The following is a 20,769-nucleotide window of genomic DNA, read 5'->3' as shown; positions in this document are numbered from 1 at the left end:
TTGGCCAGGCTGGTCTTGAACTCATGACCTCAGGTGATCCATCTGCCTCGGCCTCCCAAAGTGCTGGGATTACAGGTGTTAGCCATTGTGCCTAGCTGGCTGCATTTTTTTTTTTTTTTTTTTTTGAGTTTCTGATTAGCCCCTCCAGAGGAGGCAATCAGATATGCATTTATCTCAGGGAACAGAGGGGTGACTTTGAATAGAATGGGAGGCAACTTTCCCCTAAGCAGTTTCCAGCTTGGCTTTTCCCTTTAGCTTAGTGATTTGGGAGGCTCAAGTACTTTGCTTTCACAAGGTCATGGAGATATGTGTGTGTGTGTGTGTGTGTGTGTGTGTATACATATATATATTTTTTTTTTTCTTATTATTTTCTAGAACTTTTCTTGTTTTCCTTTCACAGTTAAATCTGTAGTCTACCTGGAATTGAGTTTTGGGCATGGTATAATGTTGAGTCGTTTTCCATAGGGATGTCCTTTTCCCACTCATTCATTACCACTTTTTATGTAAATCAAATATCCACGTGTGTGTGCCAGTTTTAATTTTCATGTTTTTGATGAATAATGATGGTGAACACTTTTCCTATGCTTATTGGCCATTGCTTTCTGTTTTTTCTTTAATAAAGTATCTCTTTAAGTTTTGTGTGTGTGTGTGCCTGTTGTAAACTCCTGTTGTTTATTACTGTAACTGTCCAGTGGATTCTTCCTGCCCACTTGTGCAGACAAAACCAATTCTCTGAGACCATGGCATTGTAATAAATAGTTCAATTGACACAAACCTGGCCACACCATGTGGGAGATGGAGTTATTACTCAAATTCATCTCTTCCAAAATTTGGAGGTTAGGATTTTTTAAGGACAGTTTGGTGGGCCAGGGAATCTGGATTCTGGGTGAAGCCACAGGACTGGTCAGTGGGAGGTCTGTGGGTCCTGGTGGCCACTAATGAATCATCAGAAATGCTAAAAACCTGAAAAGACATCTCAAAAGGCCAATCTCAAATTCTATAATAGCACTGTTACTTGCAGGAGTAATTGCGTTGCAAATCTTGTGACTTTTGGAATAATGACTGGTAATCATTTATGTGTACACCTTAGCAGAATTCAGGCTCCTCATCCTTGTAATCTGGTGATCTTTCTTTCATTAGCTTTACAAAAACGGTTTAGTTTTGGGGAAGGGCTATTATCGTTTAAACTATGTATGTCTCCCAAAGTTAGAGTGGCCAGGGCCAAGGAATGATTGAGGGCAGTTTAGAGGTTAAAGGTAAGATGGTTGTGGATTGTCTTACAGTGAAGGCAGGTAGCTGTAATTTAGAGATACGTTGCCTCTTGGCGGCTTCTTCTCTGTTACTTAACACCTTGAAGGTGAGGTTGTTTAAATCCTGTTGTGGGGTTTGAGAGCCGGAATCCAACTTTTGGAATTTTTTCCTAATGTCAGGAGAGGATTGGGTGATAAAATGCATATTAAGGATTAGGCAACCTTCTCGCCCCTCTGGGTCTAGGACTGTAAAGTGTTTAAGGGCAGCTGCTAAGCGGTCCATGAACTGGGCTGGGTTTTCATCTTTACCGTGGGTAGTTTCCTTTAGCTTGTCATAATTAACAGGTTTGTATGCTGCCTTTTTGAGCCCCTCGACTAGGCAGGAGACCATGTAATCTTGCCTGTCTTTACATGGGGAGTCCGTCTGGTATTGCCAATGGGGATCCTCTCGGGGAACTGCCCTGGTGCCCTCTTGGAAGCCTGGCTCATGAAGCCAGTGGGTATCTGCGTAGAACTGGGCTAGAAAGTAAACTCTTTCTTGTTCTTCTAGGGAGAGGGGAGAGGTCAGGATGACATTTAAGTTACTCCAGGTTAAATTGTAGGACTGAGTTAGATATTGGAATTGCTGTATATATTTAGTGGAGTCTGATGAGAAAGACCCTAAACGCTGGCTGATTTGGGAAAGGTCTGATAGAGAAAAAGGCACATGTACCCTGACTATGCCTTCAGCTCCAGCCACCTCTCTAAGAGGAAATTGTTGGGCAGGTGGGGGAGAGCTAATTGCTAAATTAAACTGTAAGCCAGACCAGGTGTGAGGTTGGGAGGTAATAGAAGGGTTATAGGGTAGGAGAGCAGAGGCTGCAGAAGAATTGGGACCCGATTCAGCCTAGCATGGAGTGGCAAGGGGAGAAGGAGAGAGGTCAGAGGAGTCAGTGGAAAAGGAGGATTCAGAGGACTCTGAGCTTGGAGCGGAGACTGAAAGGAGCAGATGGGAGAGAAAGAAGGAAAATCTGGGACGAGTTGCATTGGGAGCAGAGGCTAGGGAGGGAGCGAAGTGTAAAAAATGCCTGGATATAAGGCACCTCAGACCATTTGCCCAGTTTTCGATAAAAATTATCTAGGTCTTGTAGGATAGACAAATCGAAAGTGCCATTCTCTGGCCACATGGAACTATTGTCGAGTTTGTATTGGGGCCAAGTGGTATTACAGAAGAAAATAAGACGTTTAGGTTTTAGGTCAGGTGTTAGTCGAAGGGGTTTTAGGTTTTTAAGAACACAGGCTAAGGGGGAAGAGGGAGGAATGGATGGCGGAAGGTTGCCCATAGTGGAGAAGGTAAGTTTAAAGAGGAAGGTAGAGACATGGAGAAATGGAGGTGGGCAGTGGGCAGCTACACTGTATATATTTAGTGGAGTCTGATGAGAAAGACCCTAAACGCTGGCTGATTTGGGAAAGGTCTGATAGAGAAAAAGGCACATGTACCCTGACTATGCCTTCAGCTCCAGCCACCTCTCTAAGAGGAGATTGTTGGGCAGGTGGGGGAGAGCTAATTGCTAAATTAAACTGTAAGCCAGACCGGGTGTGAGGTCTGCTTCCAGTAGGCGTCCCTGACTGAGTCCTGGGCTGTAATGTGGGTGAGCAGCCAAAGCAGGTGTCCCCGCAATTGACCTGCCACCAAGGGAATGTGGGTGAATGATCAAGGTAGGCGTCCCCGCGGTGATCAGACACCAACGGAAGACTGTCTTCCCAAGTCAGTAACTGAGGTCAGAGTTTTTGAATGCACGGATGAAGTGTGTCTCCTTTTTGTCTCTGCCAGGAGGGGAGAGAAACTGAAATTGAAAGGAGAGAGATTGAAGGGAGGCGAGAGAGGTTAGGTAGAGAGCGAAAAAACTGCTTACCCGAGTGTGAAGAACCACTTACCAATTTGAAATTGGTGAGATGGTCCTTGGGCTGGCTGGTTTGATGACCCAAGGTCGTAGGTGGATCTCCTCACGGAGGGAGTGTGAGGACAGGGGACCGGTCTCCCAAAGGAGTTCCCCTGTCCTGGGTTTTTGGCACCAAATGTTACGCACGTCCATATAAGCGACCACCTGATCTGGTTTAGTGTGAGCAACAAGGCTGTTTATTCACTTGGGTGCACGTGGGCTGAGTCCAAGAAAGGAGTCAGGGAAGGGTTGTGGGGTTATCATTGGTTCTTACAGGTTTGGGATAGGCGGTGGTGTTAGGAGCAATTTTTGCAGTCAGGGAATGGATGTTTACAAAGTACATTCTCAAGGGCTGGAAGGATGTTACAAAGTACATTCACAAGGATGGAGAATATGACAAAGTACATTATCAGAAGGTGGGGGTGGGGTGGGGGATGTCACGATGGTGGCTTGACCATGTGCAACCAGCTCAAAGGACTTTACAGTATGGATCCTCCAAATTCATAAAAATTGTTTTGGTTATTTGTTTTCATATGTTCTTTGCAGCTCCATATGATTTCTAGCATCAGTTTGTCAATTAAAAACAAAAATGCTTGCTGGGGTTTTGATTGGGAATGCACTGAATCTATAAACCAGTTTAGGGAGAAGTGAACATCTTAATAGTTGGTTCTTTTAAACCATGAATGAGGTACATCACTCCATTTATTTAGGTCTTTAATTTCTCTCGATGTTTTGCAGTTTTCAGTGTAGAGATACTGTATATGCTGATCTTACATCTTGCAACCTTATTAAATCACTTATTCTAATTGCTGTTTTATATATTTTTTAGTATTTTTGTACATAAACGATCTTGTCATCTGTGAATAAACAGCTTCACTTCTTATTTTTCTGATCTGAATGCCTTTTCTTTTTCCTATTGTACTAGGGGAAAGCTATAGTACATTTGTTGTGACAGAGTGGAGCAAACATCCTTGTTCTCAATCTATTAATTAAAAAGTAGTTGGGGGCCAGGCATGGTGGCTCACACCTGTAATCCCAGCACTTTGGGAGGCCAAGGCAGGTGGATCACCTGAAGTCAGGAGTTCGAGACCAGCCTGGCTAACGTGGTGAAACCCCGCCTCTACTAAAAATACAAAAATTAGCTGGGTGTGGTGGCATGTACCTGTAATCCCAGCTACTTGGGAGGCTGAGACACGAGAATTGCTTGAACCTGGGAGTCGGAGGTTGCAGTGAGTGGAGATTACACCACTGCAGTCCAACCTGGATGACAGAACGAGACTCCCTCTCAAAAAAAAAAAAAAAAAAGTAGTTGGGTATGAAGACATGGGGAGTTGGAAGCATTCATTCAGCTTTTCACCAAGTATAATCTTAGCTCTAAATTTTTCATAGATGACCTTTATCTGGTTGCCCCTCTGTAATCTCTACTTTCCACACCTCCATTATCAGACAACCACGGTTCGGCTTTCTGGAGAGAGAGTATTTTACATTTTCTGCTATTTTCTGTAAATGGAATATGTTGTATAGTTTTAATCTAGTTTTTTCATGTAGCATAGTGTTTTTATGGCTCACTCATGTTTTAGCACACATCAATTCTAACATGTCCATTTTTTAAAAAAATGCAACATTGTCTTTAATTCTTTGTTGATACTGCATTTTGTCCATTCAGAAGATTTAAAAAATTTGAAAATTTTAGTTGTTTTAATTTGGGGCTGTCACAAAAAATGCTTCTATCAAAATTTACATAAAAGGCTTTATATGGCCATGTGTTTTCACTTCTTTATCATAGATATGTAGGAGTGGAATTGCTATGTTATATAAGTACATGTTTAACTTGGGAAAAACCCAAATTGTTTACAAAATGACTGTACCATTTTACATTCTGACCACCACTTGGTATTCACAATCTTCTATATTATTTGCCATTCTGGGGTATATTTAACAGTATCTTACTGTGATTTTGATTTGTAGTTCAGTAGTGATGAGGGATGTAGGGGATCTTTTTATGTGCTTACTAGACATTCCTGTATCTTCTTTGGTGAAATGTCTATTCAGACATTTTGTCCATTTTAAAATTGTGCTGTCTTATCAAGTAGTAAGAATGTATGTATTTTGGATACAAGTTCTATGTCATATATATGATTTACATATATTTTCTCTCAGCCTGTGGCTTTTTTTTTTTTTTTTTTTTTTTTTTGATTTGGTTTTTTTTTCTGCTTCCCAGGCTGGAGTGCCGTGGCGTGATCTCAGCTCACTGCAACCTCTGCCTCCCAGGTTCAAGCAGTTCTCCTGCCTTAGCCTCCCAAGTAGCTGAGATTGCAAGTGCCCACTACTATGCCTGGCTAATTTTTATATTTTTAGTAGAGATGGGGTTGCACCATGTTGGCCAGGCTGGCTTCAACTCCTGACCTCAAGTGATCCGCCCACCTCAGCCTCCCAAAGTGCTGGGATTACAGGCATGTGCCACCGTGCCCAGCCAGTCTGTGACTTCTTAATAGTGTCTTTTGAAGCATAAAACTTTAATATTGATGATACATAATTTAAGGTTTATTTTTGAGAATAGAACTTTTGGTGTCATAGCGAAGAAATCGTTGACTAAACCAACCTCACGATTATTTAATCTTACAGCTTTTTCTAGAATTTTTAAAATTTAGTTCTTACATTTTGGTCTGTGATCCATTGTGAGTTAATTTTTTGTTTTGTTTGTATATATGTATTTTTGCATATGGATATTTGCATATTCATTTTACCCAGCACAGTTTATTGAGAAGGCTGGTTTTTTTCCCCCATTGAATTGCCTTGGTACCTTTATTCAAAATCAGTTAACCATAAATGTGTGTGTTTTTTTCTGGACCATTTGTTCTGTCTCATTTAAATATTTTTCTGTCTTGGTACCAGTCCTGACTGTCTTGATTATTATAGCTTTATTGTAACTTCAAATCCAGTAAGTCTTACAGCTTTGTTCATTTTTATAATGGCTTTGGCTATTTTAGGTTTTTGTGTATTTATATATATTTAAGGATCTGCTTGTCAGTTTATACCATAAAGCCTGTCAGGGTTTTGATAGGAAATGATTTGAATCTATAGATTTAATTTGGGGAGAGCTGCAGTCTTAACTGTATTGTGTCTCTAGCCTATGAACATGGGTTGCTTCTGCATATATTTATCTTTTATTTCTTTCAGTGATATTTTGTATTTTTCAGTGTATAAGTCTTATACTTTTGTTAAATCACTTCCCAATATTTTATTCTTAATAGGATTATGAATGGAATTGTATCTTAATTTCATTTTCATTTTGTTCGTTGCCAGTATATAGAAATACAGTTGGTTTTTGCATATTGATCTTATATTCTGTGACCTTGATATAATCTTTTATTAGATCTAGTAGTTTATATTTGTGGATTCCTTAACATTTTCTATCTACAGGATCAGTCTACTATGATAAACATAGTTTCATTTCTTTTTTTCCAGTCTGTATGCCTTTAATGTATTTTCTTGCCTTATTGTACTGGCAAGAGTCTCCAGTATGGTGTTCATTGGAAGTGGTGAGAGTGGACCACCTTTGCTTGTTCCTGAAGCATATTGCAATCCCACAGATCCACCAAGAATATAGTAAAAATCAGCCAGGTACAATGGCTCATGCCTGTAATACCAGTGGTTTGAGAGGCCAAGGCCAGAGGATCACTTGAGGCCAGGAATTTGAGATCTTCTTGTCAACACAGGGAGACCCTTGTCTCTACAAAAAACATGTGTGGTGGTGTACAACTGTAGTCCTCGCTACTCAAGAGGCTGAGGCGAGAGGATAGCTTGAGTCCAGGAGTTTAGTGCTACAGTGAGCCATGATCATGCCACTTCACTCCAACTCGGCAACAGAATGAGACCTTATCGCTAAAAAAATAAAACAACAAAAATAACATTTACACAATCAACAAAGGAATTGAAAGGGGACACTAAACAAAAATATTTGACAGAAATGATGGTAGTACAGGAAGAACAGAGGAACAAAACAGATGAGACATTTAAAAAATAGGAAAATGGTAGACATAATCCAGACAAGTTAGTAATTTCATTACATGTGCATAGTCTAAATATTCCAATCAAAAGAGATTATCAGGTTCTATGACAATTCAAAATCCTATTATATGCTGTCTACAGGAAACACACTTCAGCTGTAAAAGCACAAATAAGTTGAAAAGGATTGAGAGATACACCAGGCAAACTGTATTCATGAGAGAACTAGAGCCTGAGTCAAAATAGATTTTAAGACAAGAAATATTACTAGAGACCAGGAGCAAAATTTCGTAGTGTTAAAAGGATTAATACATTAGGAATACATAGCAATTTTTGTTGTCTATTTAACAGCAGAGCTTCAAAATATATGAAGTAAAAACTGACAGAATTGAAAGGATTAGTAGGAGTTCAACAATTATAGTTTGTGATTTCAAAAGTCTTTCAATAATAGAACCACTAGACTGAAATTAGTAAAGGTAGAGCTTGAAAAGTATTACCAACCACTTTGATCTGATATATCATCTTTTTTTCAAGATTTATGGGCCATTCTCCAGGATAGGGCATATAATCTAGGAACATAACACAAGTTCAATACATTGAAAAGAATGAAATCATTTGAAGTTTGTCCACTGACTATGATGGAATTCCATTATAAATCAATATCAGAAAGAAATATGAGAATTTAGATAACATATTTATAAATGGACCAAGAACAACTTAACAAGAGAAATTAGAAGAAAATATTTTGAACTCAGTGGAAGTGAACACACATCAAAATTTATGGGATGCAGCTAAAGCAGTACTTTCAGGGAAATTTAGATCATGTTTATGAGAAAAAAATGGTTTTGATCCAGTCATCTTAAGTTTCCATCTTATGAATGAAAAGAACAGAATATACTCAAAAGCAAGCTCAAGAAAGATTCCAGTGGAAATCAGTGAAATAAACACAAGAAAAATAATAGAGAAACGTCATTGAAACACAAAGTTGGTTCTTTCAAAAGTTATTTGAGTTAGACTGACCATGGAAAAAAAAAAAAAAAAAGACGTGAATTTCCAAAATCAGGCATAAAAGAGGGGACGTTACCATCCTAAAGAAAAATATTACAAAGGGTTTTTTTTGTAGAGACAGAGCTTTGCTCTTGTCACCCAGGCTGGAGTGCAGTGACATGACCTTGGCTCACTGCAACGTCCGCCTCCTGGGTTCAAGTGATTCTCCTGCCTCAGCCTCCTGAGTAGCTGAGATTACAGGTGCCCACCACCACGCCCAGATAATTTTTGTATTTTTAGTAAAGATGGGATTTCACCATGTTGGCCAGGCTGGTCTCGAACTCCTGACCTCAGGTGATCCACCTCGCCCAGCCTACAAAGGAAATTTATGATCAACTTGCTATCAGTAACTTGGGCAAATCTTGCGAAGACATACATAACAAAAAAAGGCTCAAAAAAAAAAAAGAAACTTTGAGTACAGAGAGCAGTGTAGACCCAGATAACTTTACAGCTGAATGTTTTCAAACATAAGAAGCATTATTACCTACATTCCAAAAGAGTTTGTATTAGGGTAAGGGTAGAGAAAATGCTTTCCGCTCATTTCTGTGAGTCCAGTGATACTGCTGCCAATAGTAGGCAAAGATCACAAGAAAAGAAAATTCCAGATTACTATTCCTCATGAATATACATGCAGAAATTGTTACCAAATGACAGGAAACGGAATCCTGGTTTATATTTAAAGTATTTTATACCATGACCAAGTTGGGATTATCCCAGAAATGGAAGGTTGGTTTGACATTTGTAAGTCAGTTCATATGATATACTTCATTAATAAAATAATAGGCAAAAACCACATGATCCTTTCAGTAAATGCAGAAAAAAAACACGCATCTGGGAAAAATCTAAAACTCATTCAGGATAAAGTATTTGAATCAACTAGACATACAGAAGGGAACTTTCTGATATAGGGCATGTACAAAAATTTTATTGTTATTATATTTTAGTTTTAATTTTTAAATTTGTGTCCTTGATCCTTTTTTTTTTTTTTTCTTTTTTGAGACAGAGTCTCATGCTTATGGCTCACTGCAGCCTGGACCTCCCAGGCACAAGTGATTCTCCTGCCTCATCCTCCCAAGTAACTGGGACTACAGGCATGCACCATCATGTCGGGCTGATTTTTTTGTTTTTTGTAGAGACGAAGTTTCGCCATATTGGCCAGGCTGATCTCGAACTCCTGAGCTCAAGCTATCTGCTAGCCTCTGCCTCCCAAAGTGCTGGGATTACAGGCGTGAGCCACTATGCCCGGCTCTGATCCACTTATAATTAATGTTTGTTTATGGTGTTATATTAAGAGCTCCATTCCCCACTGCGTTTGTTTCTTCTGTATTGGTATCTGGTTGTTCCCCACCATTTATAGAGAAGATTATCTTACGCCATTGAATTCTTTTGGTACCTTTGCCAAAAATCAGGTCTCCTTTTGTTCTCTCTATCCTGTTTTATTGATCTATAAGTTGATCAAATACCACCAAATACCAAATACCATTGTCTTGAGTATTCTAGCTTTAATAGTGTGTCAAATCTGATACTATAAATATTTCAACTTTGTTCTTATTTTCCAAAGTAGTTTGAGCTATTTTAGGCTCTTTACATTTCCATGTAAATTTTAGGGTCATTATGTCAGTCCTCCAAGACGACTTTCTGGGATTTTTAGTGTGGTTGTATTGAATTTGTAGAACATTTGGAGAGAATTGCCATTTTAATGCATAAACAAGATACATCTCTTTTTAATCAGGTCTTTTTCAATTTTTCTCAGCATTGTTTCATAGTTTTTAAATTTGTAGCTTTGTAGAAGTCTTGTATGTATTTTGATAAATGTATCATTTTTATTCTATTTTTAATGGAGTCAAAAGATTTTATTTTCTGATTGTTGCTAATATACAATGAAACAATTGATTTTTGGGTATTGTGCTTGTATTCTTCAATCTTGCTAAATTAATATATTTCTGAACCTTTTTTCTAGGATTCACTTTATATACAGTGAATTCACTTTATATAAACAGTAGTTCTAGGAACTCAAATAGTTGAGAGTTTTTCTTTATATTAGTGCCCCACAGCTAATACATTCAGAAATAATGATCAAAATATAAAATATGTATTTTAATAGCCCTAATAACACTTTCACTCTACATACTGATAAAAAAAATGCTGAAACTAATAGATGGAAAATTGAGAGGAAACTTTATAAACGGTGGATCAAGTTGACACTGTCTGAAGCTACTCACCAATCTTAACATTACTAGTAAATGGAACAAACAGACCTTACGTGTCTGCATATGTGATTTGATAGAACATTGCATTAGGTCTTTTTTATATCTCTCTCTTGTGGTCGTATTTATTGTTACTTTCTTTAACATATGAAACATATATAGAAATAGCTGTTATAATACTGTTGTCTGTTGATTTCCATACTTCTGATAGTTCTGGGTCTGTTTTTATTGATTGATTTTTCTCTTGGTTATGGATTATATTTTCCTGTTTCTTTGCATACCTGGTTTGTTGTTGTTGCTTGTTTCTTTATTGATGTCATTGTGAATTTTATGTCACTGGGTTCCAGCTTTTGCATCTCTTTAGGTAGTATTGGGTTTTGTTGTAACATATAATCTAGCTAATTGGAATCTATTTGATTATTTTTAGCTTTATCTTTTAAATGTGTTCACACAAGTTCAGCCCTTTAGTGTGGGACTAATTTATTTTGTTACTAAGGAAATACATTCCTGAGGACCCTACCTAGAACCCCATGTATTATGTCATCTTTCCTCTGTGACTCTTAGGTTTGTTCTCACATATCCACAGTACTCACTCATAGACTCAAGAGGACCTTTCTTCAAAGCATATATGCACACAAACGCTCCTGCATACTGTTGGGCACAATCTTGTTCTCTCTCTCCCCCTTTCTCTTTGCTGCTCCCTCTTTTCAGGAACACTGCCTTGCAAATTCTAAGCATCTTTCCCCTGTCATTGACACCCCAAAACGCTTAGCTTTTCAACTCACCAAAATTGTCAGGCTGTGTTAGGCTTCTCTATTCTTGCATTGTAGCCTAGAGCTTGCCTGTAGGTGGTAAAATGGTGTATTGTAAGAGTCATCTTAGTTTTTTGTTTCCTACCTCAGGAATTACAGCCCTGCCCTGCCTTTTTTTGGTGTCTTGAAATTGTTGTTTTATATATTTTGTTTTGTTTTCTGTTTTTGTCCTCAGGTGGGAGAGTAAACCCAGTCCCTGTTATTCCATCTTGCATGAAAGCAAACTTTTACAGATTTACTTTTTTAAATGTATTAGGTGATACAAGAATTTGGGGAAACAAAAGATAAAGATCTTCTGCTTAAGAAAATACAAGTGAGGCCTGGTGCAGTGGCTCACGCCTGTAATCCTAGCACTTTGTGAGGCCAAGATGGGTGGATTGCTTGAGCCCAGGAGTTCAAGACCAGCATAGTGAAAATGACGAAACCCCTGACTCTACAAAAAATTTAAAAAATTTGCCAGGCATGGTAGTGCTTGCCTATAGTCCCAGCTACTTGGGCCTGATATGGTAAGATCACCTGAGCCCAGGGATGTCGAGGCTACAGTGAGCCGTGATTGCACCACTGCACTGCAGCCTGGGTGATCACAGAGTGAGACGCTGTCTCAAAAAACATAAGTGGTTTTTTGGTTATGTTCAAAAGTTACTTTGTTTGGATTTTGATTAGAATTTTGTTATTAACTATTATTTGTGTAGAACCTTATCCTTTGGGAAATTGACATTTTTAAATATTTAGCCTTCCCATAAAAGTATATGCTATGTTACTTTAAGCCTTGTTTCTAGCCCATCAGTGAAGTTGTATAATTTTCTTTATAAATGGTTTATTTATTTATTAGATTTTTTTTGGTATTTTCTTTTGTTTGAATAATTAATTTTTTTTTTCTGTTTGGTTATTTTGGAGTAATATTTATATATTTTATTTATTAACTGACACTGGCACTAAATTTTCATAGTGAAATATGAAATTTCATAATTTCATAAATTTTCATATAATGATATTTTTGGTTGCTTTATCATTATTTTAAGTGCACTCTGTATATTTCATATGTAAGTCATTTGTGTCTTGGTATAGTTGACAGGGTTTTTTTTTTATTCTCCATTAAAAAAAATTCAGGTTATCTTTTAAAATGAAAACCTATCTTTTTCTCTGTGGTTGCTTTCTTTTTTAATATGCTGAGAAATCTTTCTCAGACCAAGAATATAAAAAACATTTTATTTTAGTACTGGTCCAGCTTTAGTTTTTTCCAAAGAGCTGTGGCTCCAACACTTTCTTTTAAAAAGTCATCTTTGTATCTAACTACATTTCTTTATATATAGTTGGCACTTCATGTCCGTGGGTTTCACGTCCATTAATTCAAGCAACTGCTGATCCTGGAAAAAAAAAAAAAAAGATGAATAGTTGCATCTCTACTAAGCATATATTGACTTGTTTTGTCAATATTCCCTAAGCAATAAAGTATAACAACTATTTATGTAGCATTTCCCCTGTATTAGGTATTATTAAAAATCTCAAGTTGATTTAAAGCATATGGGAGGATGTACATAGGTTATATGCAAATGCTATATCATTTTATGTTAGGCACTTGAGCATTGGTAGATTTTTGTATCCTTGGGGATTCTGGAACCAATGCCAGTTGGATACCAAGAGACTACTCAAGTGTGAATATCTTTTAAGGTTTTTTTATTTTTAATATCTGTTGTCTTAATACTGCTCCCAAAAGATAATAATAATTTACTTTTATAAAACATTGCCTAATCAGGTTATCACTTTTATTAGATTTTTATTAAGTGTATTTTTTTCCTTTGTTCAACATATATTGACAGATGTTAAAAATTTAAGATTAGATCGGTATCTTTTATAACTAATTTTAGGGACTAGTTAAAGGCAGAAGTTTAAAAAGAATTTTCATGTAGTATTATATTGAGATCTGTTATGTCTGGGAAATTGAGAAAGTTTTCTTTTTTTTTTCTTTCTTTTTTAGAAAATCTTAATATAAGTGACAGGATCAGAATTTCTTGGCTAACATCTCAGGGCTTTTTTTGTTGCTTTTTTTTCCTATATTGATATATTTTATTAATAACCTTTGCTAAAGAAATTGTTTTTCTGTTTTTATAGTTTTGGTAAGCAGTTTGGAGGAAAAAGAGGATGTGATTGTCTTGTATTAGAGCCTTCAGAAATGATTGTGGTAAGAACTTTAAAGAATGCTGAATTGTTTTTGATATGCTTCAGTTTTAACTTTAAATGTAGTAGGCTTTAAATGCTTAAGGAGGTTTTATTACTGTGACCTTTTAGAGATTTTATCAAGTAGCGTCAGAACCATCTACCAAGTTTATCTGTTTCTGTCTATTCAGACTTTTTTTGATCCTCAAGAGAGTGTGAAACATAATACACTTATATATAATTTGCAGATTTGGTGTTTTTTACCCCTTCTACCAGAAAACTAAAAATTTTTAAAAGGGGGCCATGAGTTTTCAAGTGACTTTTTTTTTTTTTTTTTTTTTTTTTTTGAGACAGAGTTTTATTCTTGGTGCCCAGGCTGGAGTGCAGTGGTGCAATCTTGGCTCACTGCAACCTCCACCTCCCGGATGTAAGCAATTTTCCTACCTTAGCCTCCTGAGTAGCTGGGATTACAGGCACCTGACACCATGCCCAGCTAGGTTTTGTATTTTTTAGTAGAGATGGGGGTTTCACCATGTTGGCCAGGCTGGTCTCGAACTCCTGACCTCAGGTGATCCACCTGCCTCGGCCTCCCAAAGTGCTGAGATTACAGCGTGAGCCACCGCGGCCAGCCTCAAGTGATTTCTTCTTTCCCATTCAATTTCACTTTTTCAATAAACTTTGAATTCTGTAGTCTGTGCCCAAGACTAGAGAGAATGAAGCAGAGAAAAGCAAAAAGACATATGATTAGATCCAAGTAAGAAATGGTCTTAGTATTTTCACTTTTTAATTATTTGAGATAAGTTTTTATTTAAGGGTGTATTTAAGGAATAATTCTTTATTTTTTCTTAAAAGAGCTAAGTAGTTGATCTAACTTTAGAATATGGTTTTTGTTTGGTTGGTTTTTGTTTTTTTTTTTTTTAAGTATTAGAAGAATCAAGAACACAGCTTGCTTTTACCTTGTTCTAAGATGACCTTACTAGAAAATAGAATATACTTAGTGGACTCATTGTCCTGCTAGGATCTCATGTAGATGACCATGTCATCTGATTAGATTTGAACTGTCGAGAAGAGAAATTGAATTCTTAATGAAGCATTTTAGTGTAAGGGCTCAAAACTAAACTACTTTTCCATTTCGTGGTGCTATAGTCAGATATCTTCAAATATTTTGTTTTCTCTTTCCTAAACTGGATCGTCTGTATAACCATGAACTCACTATCCCTAATTTTATGTGAGCAACTGGATTTTAAGCTCTTACAGGGCAAAGATTATGTCTTATTGTATCTCCCAGAGTATTGCAGAGTGCTGCCTGCATAGTAAGTATTCAGTAAATCTTTCTTGAATTCAAGTTTGTTCAAGGATGGAGTATGTATTGTTTCAAATTTGTTTTCTTTAAGCACTGAATATATGGGATTCCTATTAGAGCCTCAGAATTCTTTCTTTTAAATGTATGTATTGAGGAACATGGCAAGGAAACTGCCCAGGCAGTATTGATTTTTCTCACTTTTTAGTTGTATTTTGTATTTCTCATACTGTATGCAAAAGAAATACTGCTTTTACTTCAGTGTTATACGTCCTGTTTTAGTGCTTATTTTACGTACTTTATGTAATATTTTCATACGAGGAGGAAGAAAAGGAGAAATCATAGGCATAGCTATAAATGACGTTGGTGCAATCGATAAATTCAAAATATGGACTGCAGATTGGATAATATCAAATTCCCTGAGTTTGATAACCATATTGTGGTTCTGTAAGACAAAGTCCTTATTGTTAGCAAATACATGTTGACATATTTTGGGTTCAAGAAGCATTATATCTCCAATTTATTCTTCACTATTTCAGAAAAACAAGTATATAAAATAAAAAGTCACATCAAGTACATATATTTATGGCTGGTAGTTTTTAAATTTCAAAAATTTAATTTATTGATATAATTTTAAATGCTTTATGAGTTATAGGAGAAAACAATCCAAAATAGGTGAAATTTTTCAAAATTGTTAAAAATGACTGGTCAAATGGTTTTGTCTGTTTGTACAGATTTGAATAACTCCACTGGTGATTGGAAATGTCTGTTACTGAACACATTCTTGATCGCCTGATAAGTTAGTCATCTTAATCTGACACATTATAAAGTAATCTCCTTGTTTTAACTTCTTTTTTTTTTTTTTTTTTTTTTTTTTAAAGAAACAGAACCTTGCCCAGAGTGGAGTGCAGTAGTGCAGTAGCTCACTGCAGCCTTGAACTCCTGGGCTCAAGTGAGCCTCTCTCCTCAGCCTCTCAAGTAGCTGGGACTACAGATGCATCCCACCATACCAGCTAATTATTTGTTGTTGTTGTTGTTGTTGTTGTTGTTGTAGAGACAGCCTTGCTATGTTTCACAGGCTGATCTCGAACTCTTGACCTCAAGCAATCCTCCCACCTCAACCTCCCCAAGTGTTGGACTTATAGGTGTGAGCCACTATGCCTGGCCCAAAGTATACTTGTAGGCAAGAAGCATTATTTAATGTAAGAATGGTACTGTATAGTGATAAAAGGTTAATTGTATCAAGGTTACACAATCCTGAAGCTTTACATGCCTTCAAAATATATAAAACAAAAATTGTCCTTAGTAAAATCAGAACTAGAGAAACTCACAATCACAGTGGGAGATTTTTATTTTTAGGTTTTTTTTGTGATGGAATTTTGCTCTATCATCTAAGCTGTAATGCAGTGGCACAATCTCAGCTCACTGCAACCTCTGCCTCCCAGACTTAAGTGATTCTCCTGCCTCAGCCTCCCAAGTAACTGGGATTACAGGTTGCCCCACCACAACCAGCTAATTTTTGTATTTTTAGTAGAGATAGTGTTTCGCCATGTTGGCCAGGCTGGTTTTGAACTCCTGACCTGAGGTAATCCTCTTGCCTCGGCCTCCCAAAGTGCTGGGATTACAGGCATGAGCCACTGTGCCTGACCGAGAGATTTTAATATACCTCCAAAGTAACTGACAAAACCACCACCACAGATCAGTTAAGGATATTGAGGATTTGAACCTCATCATGTACACATTTTACCTAAGAGACATACAGGGAACACTATACCTATCAACAACAGAGTGTGCCTACTTTTCAAGTGTGCTTGGAATGTTTTTTAAATTTGACCATATACTGAGACATGAAGCAAGTCTCAAAATTTTAGTATTTGAAATTTTATAGTTTCTGACCACCATGAAATTAATTTAAAAACCAATTATAAAAACACAGCTAGAAAAAAATACAAATTCTGAAATTCAGGCATATGCTCTACATTGCTTGTAAAAGAAGAATTACTTAGAAAATTAGAAAATATTTTAAATGAATAAATATGACCTATTAAAATGTGTAGAATTCAGTGTAAGCCTTTCTTGTTGTGAAATTTAAGCCCTAGTAGTATAAGAGCAAAGGCTAACAGTAAAGTGTTCATGTCAGGAAATTAAAAGAGCAGTATATGAATAGAAATCACAAGCCAAGAAATAATAAAGATCAATATAAAAATAAATATCAATGGCATAAAAGCAAACTTAGGATAATGAGGATTGACAAAGGACAAGGTTGAGTCTCAGAAAAGACTAAGGAAATTGATAAACCCCTGTCAGAGATAATCAAAAATAAAACATGCCATACGATCAGTATCAGGAATGAAAAAGGATTCACTACTATGATCAAGCAAACATTTTTAAAATGCTAATAAGGGAGATGGTATGGAAAGCTTAAAGCTAGTAAGTTTGAAGTTTTAGTCAAATTCCTTTAAAAAAAAATCACCAAAGTAGCACATACACACACAAATAGAAGATCTGCAGAGAAAGTGAATCTGTAATTATAAACATTTTCATTTAGAAATTCAGACCCATGTGACTTCACTGGTAAATTTTTCCAAACATTTAAAGAAGAAATAATACTGAGCATCTAACAGGAAAAATATATATATATATTAACTTCTTTGCCTTATTTTATGAGCCTATTATAATTTTTATAACAGCCTAACAAGGGCATTATACAAAAGCAGTATTATAGGTTAGTATTTTTAAATAAAAATAAATGTTAAAGTCTAAATATTTTAGGTAGTTGAATCTCAGTGTACATACAAAGGATAAAACAACATGACTACATTGAATTTAGTTCCAGAATCACAAGTTGATTTAGCATTTGAAAATATATGGGATTCACTACATTGATATAATTAGAGAAAAAAAATCGGGTAATAATTTCTGTAGATGCAGAAAAAGCTCTTGATAATCAAAACCCATTCATGATTTTAAAAGCTTTTAGCAAGCTAGGAAGAGAATGAAACTTTTATAACGTTAATTGTTACCTGCAGAAACCCTATAATAAACATTGAAAACTTTCTCCCAACATTTGGGATTATATGAAGAAAGCTCACCATACCAAAACTATTGGCTAGGAGATGCATTTAGGCAGGGGAAGAAAGAGATTGGAAAAAAATATAAAACTGTGATTTACAGATGACATAATTTATATGTAGAAAACCCCAAATAACCTAAGTGTGAACTTTTGAAATTTATGTCATTTCAGCAAGGTCGTTGGATACTTGTTCATACATAAAAATCAACTGTATTTCTCCTTACAAGCAAGTAGAAAATTGAATTTTATAGACATACCATTTATGAACATCAAAACCATCTATATACATCAGATTAAATCTAAAAAAAAGTTGTAGGAGACCTTTACACAGAAAACCATAAAAAGTTGTTTTTAGATCTTCTTTAAATCAGTTGAGGGCCTGGCGCGGTGGCTCAAGCCTGTAATCCCAGCACTTTGGGAGGCCGAGACGGGCGGATCACGAGGTCAGGAGATCAAGACCATCCTGGCTAACACGGTGAAACCCCGTCTCTACTAAAAAATACAAAAAAACTAGCCGGGCGAGGTGGCGGGCGCCTGTAGTCCCAGCTGCTCAGGAGGCTGAGGCAGGAGAATGGCGTGAACCCGGGAGGCGGAGCTTGCAGTGAGCTGAGATCCGGCCACTGCACTCCAGCCCGGGCGACAGAGCGAGACTCCGTCTCAAAAAAAAAAAAAAAAAAAAAAAAAAAAATCAGTTGAGACACTATTTTTAGGATATAAATTATCTCAAAATTTGTCTAAAATTTAGTGCAATTCCCATCATAATCCCAGGATATTTTTTAAATAGGGATAAAGGAATTGATCTGTAACATATGTCACATAAGGCAAGAAGAATACATTTACAAAAACTGTATGAAAAATACCTAAGCTGGGTGTCGTGACACACGTCTGTAGTCCCCATTATTCCTGTCTGTGAATAACCACTGCACTCCAGCCTGGGCAACATAGACTCCATCTATAAAACCAACAAACAAAACACTTAAGATTAAACTTAACAAATGTGCAGAAACAATGTATTTAAATACCCCTGAAATAAAAAAAATTAAACTTGAGCAAAAAAAGAGATGCCATGTTCTTAGGTATGGAGTTACCAGAATAAGAATATTTTTGTTAGTTTACCCTATGAATATAATGAAATCCCAGTGAAATATACCATCAGGTATAGTGTTTATTTTGTGTTTTGCATTTTGTGCCATTTAAAAGAATAAAAAAGCAAGGAGAACTAGAAGAAACCTGAGAAAGAAGAGCAATTTTAGGGGAGCCATGTAAATATTTTTATATACTAAAAACAATTCAAAAGGAGAAAATATTTACTCTTTCCCCAAAAAAACAAAATACATGATTTTGATATATGTAAAATTTTGGTGTAGTTCCATGAATAATTATTATTTCTGGTGACTTTAAGAGATAGTATTTTACCTGTACATTCCTAATGTAGTATGTCCCCTAGCACAGAAAGAGCCAGTTGTCTCATTGTTGGTGTTACTAGTGGTCTTTTTTAAATATTATTATTATTTTTGAGAAGGAGTCTCGATCTGTCGCCCAGGCGGGAGTGCAATGGCATGATCTCAGCTCACTGCAACCTCCACCTCCTGGGTTCAAGTGATTCTCCTACCTCAGCCTCCCGAGTAGCTGAGATTACAGGCACACGCCACCACTCCCAGCTAATTTTTATATTCTTAGTAGAAATGCGGTTTGACCATGTTGGTCAGGCTAGCCTCAAACTCCTGACCTCAGGTGATCCACCCACCTCAGCCTCCTAAAGTGCTGGGATTACAGGCATGAGCCACTGAGCCCAGCCTACTAGTGGTCTTTTTACAGTTTTCTGTACAGTCATGCACTGCAGAGCAATGTTTTGGTTATGACCGATCACATGTATGACAATGGTTCCATAAAATTATAATACTGTGTTTTTACTGTATCTTTTCTGTGTTTCGATACACAGATACTTAACATTGTGTTATAATTGCCTGCGGTGTTCAGTATAGTAACATGCTTTACAGGTTGGTAGCTTGGGAGCAATAGGCCATACTATATAGCCTAGATAAGTAGTAGGCTGTACTGTCTATGTGTAAGTGCACTCTATGATGTTCACACAATGACAAACTTGCCTAACAACTAATTCCTCAGAATGTATCCTTATCGTTTAAGTGACACATGGCTGTATATGTGTGTGTATAGATGCCCATTATATGTAACTAATTATAATTAATTTAACATAACACATATACATAAATCTATACATATATAAATATTAGTATTCAAATTAGTATCCAGGATGATGGAACCAGGATGTTAGTGGTAATGTTGATTTTGTTAATTTAAAGCAATTATATATGTATGGGTAATATTTATGTATAAATTATGAAAAATTCTATATATTATGATACATTTAATTGGAAATAATTGAAATTTATAATTATAATTATAGTTAATATAACTAATAGATCCATAAATAAATGTCATTAGTAATCAAGATTTTTATTTTAGCATAAGAGTTGTGTAAAATTAAAGATGTTAAGAAAAACTCCAGTCTAAAACGTCAGTAGGAAATGTCAGCATCGACACATGACTATTTTTTTCTCTTAAAAGTATTTACCAAATTTTTTCACCTTAAGAAGAAAAATGTGTTTCCTAGGGTTGTTCATTGCAAAAGCTTAGAAGCAGCGATATCCAAGCAGTTAAACCATTCCTAGTGGTTACAGAGCTCAGATTATGATGATAGTAAGTAGGTGCCATTTCCCCACTAAAAGGATAACAAACCTTTGTTAAGTTAATGATTTATAGCGGGTGTGGACACCAAGAAATGTATTAGATTGGGATTTCCTTCACCGGAAAGCAGAGAAATATTTAAAATTATTGGGCTTCTCTCAGAAGTATCAGGATTCTGTGAATCTTAATACTTGGGGTCTTGACATGAGATTCTTTTTTACCTGGGAAGACTCTTCTATTTGTATTCATTGTCATTGCTGATAGGTCTGAATTTACTTCCACCA

At 36.4% G+C, this 20,769-nt stretch overlaps 1 protein-coding gene across 5 annotated transcripts in view; it reads left to right on the top strand.

Moving 5' to 3' along the window:
- RAPGEF6 (Rap guanine nucleotide exchange factor 6) overlaps positions 1-20,769 on the top strand; it is a 209,673-nt gene that overhangs the window by 56,762 nt on the left and 132,142 nt on the right. For all 5 annotated transcript variants that reach the window (XM_025387398.1, XM_025387400.1, XM_025387397.1 and 2 more), the window contains exon 5: positions 13,359-13,428. In XM_025387398.1, the coding sequence (XP_025243183.1) occupies positions 13,359-13,428 (70 nt within the window). The remainder of the gene's footprint in view (positions 1-13,358; positions 13,429-20,769) is intronic.

This window comes from Theropithecus gelada, chromosome 6, assembly GCF_003255815.1.
Source record: "Theropithecus gelada isolate Dixy chromosome 6, Tgel_1.0, whole genome shotgun sequence".
Classification (NCBI taxonomy): domain Eukaryota; kingdom Metazoa; phylum Chordata; class Mammalia; order Primates; family Cercopithecidae; genus Theropithecus; species Theropithecus gelada.
This window is presented reverse-complemented; position numbering and strand designations above follow the sequence as displayed.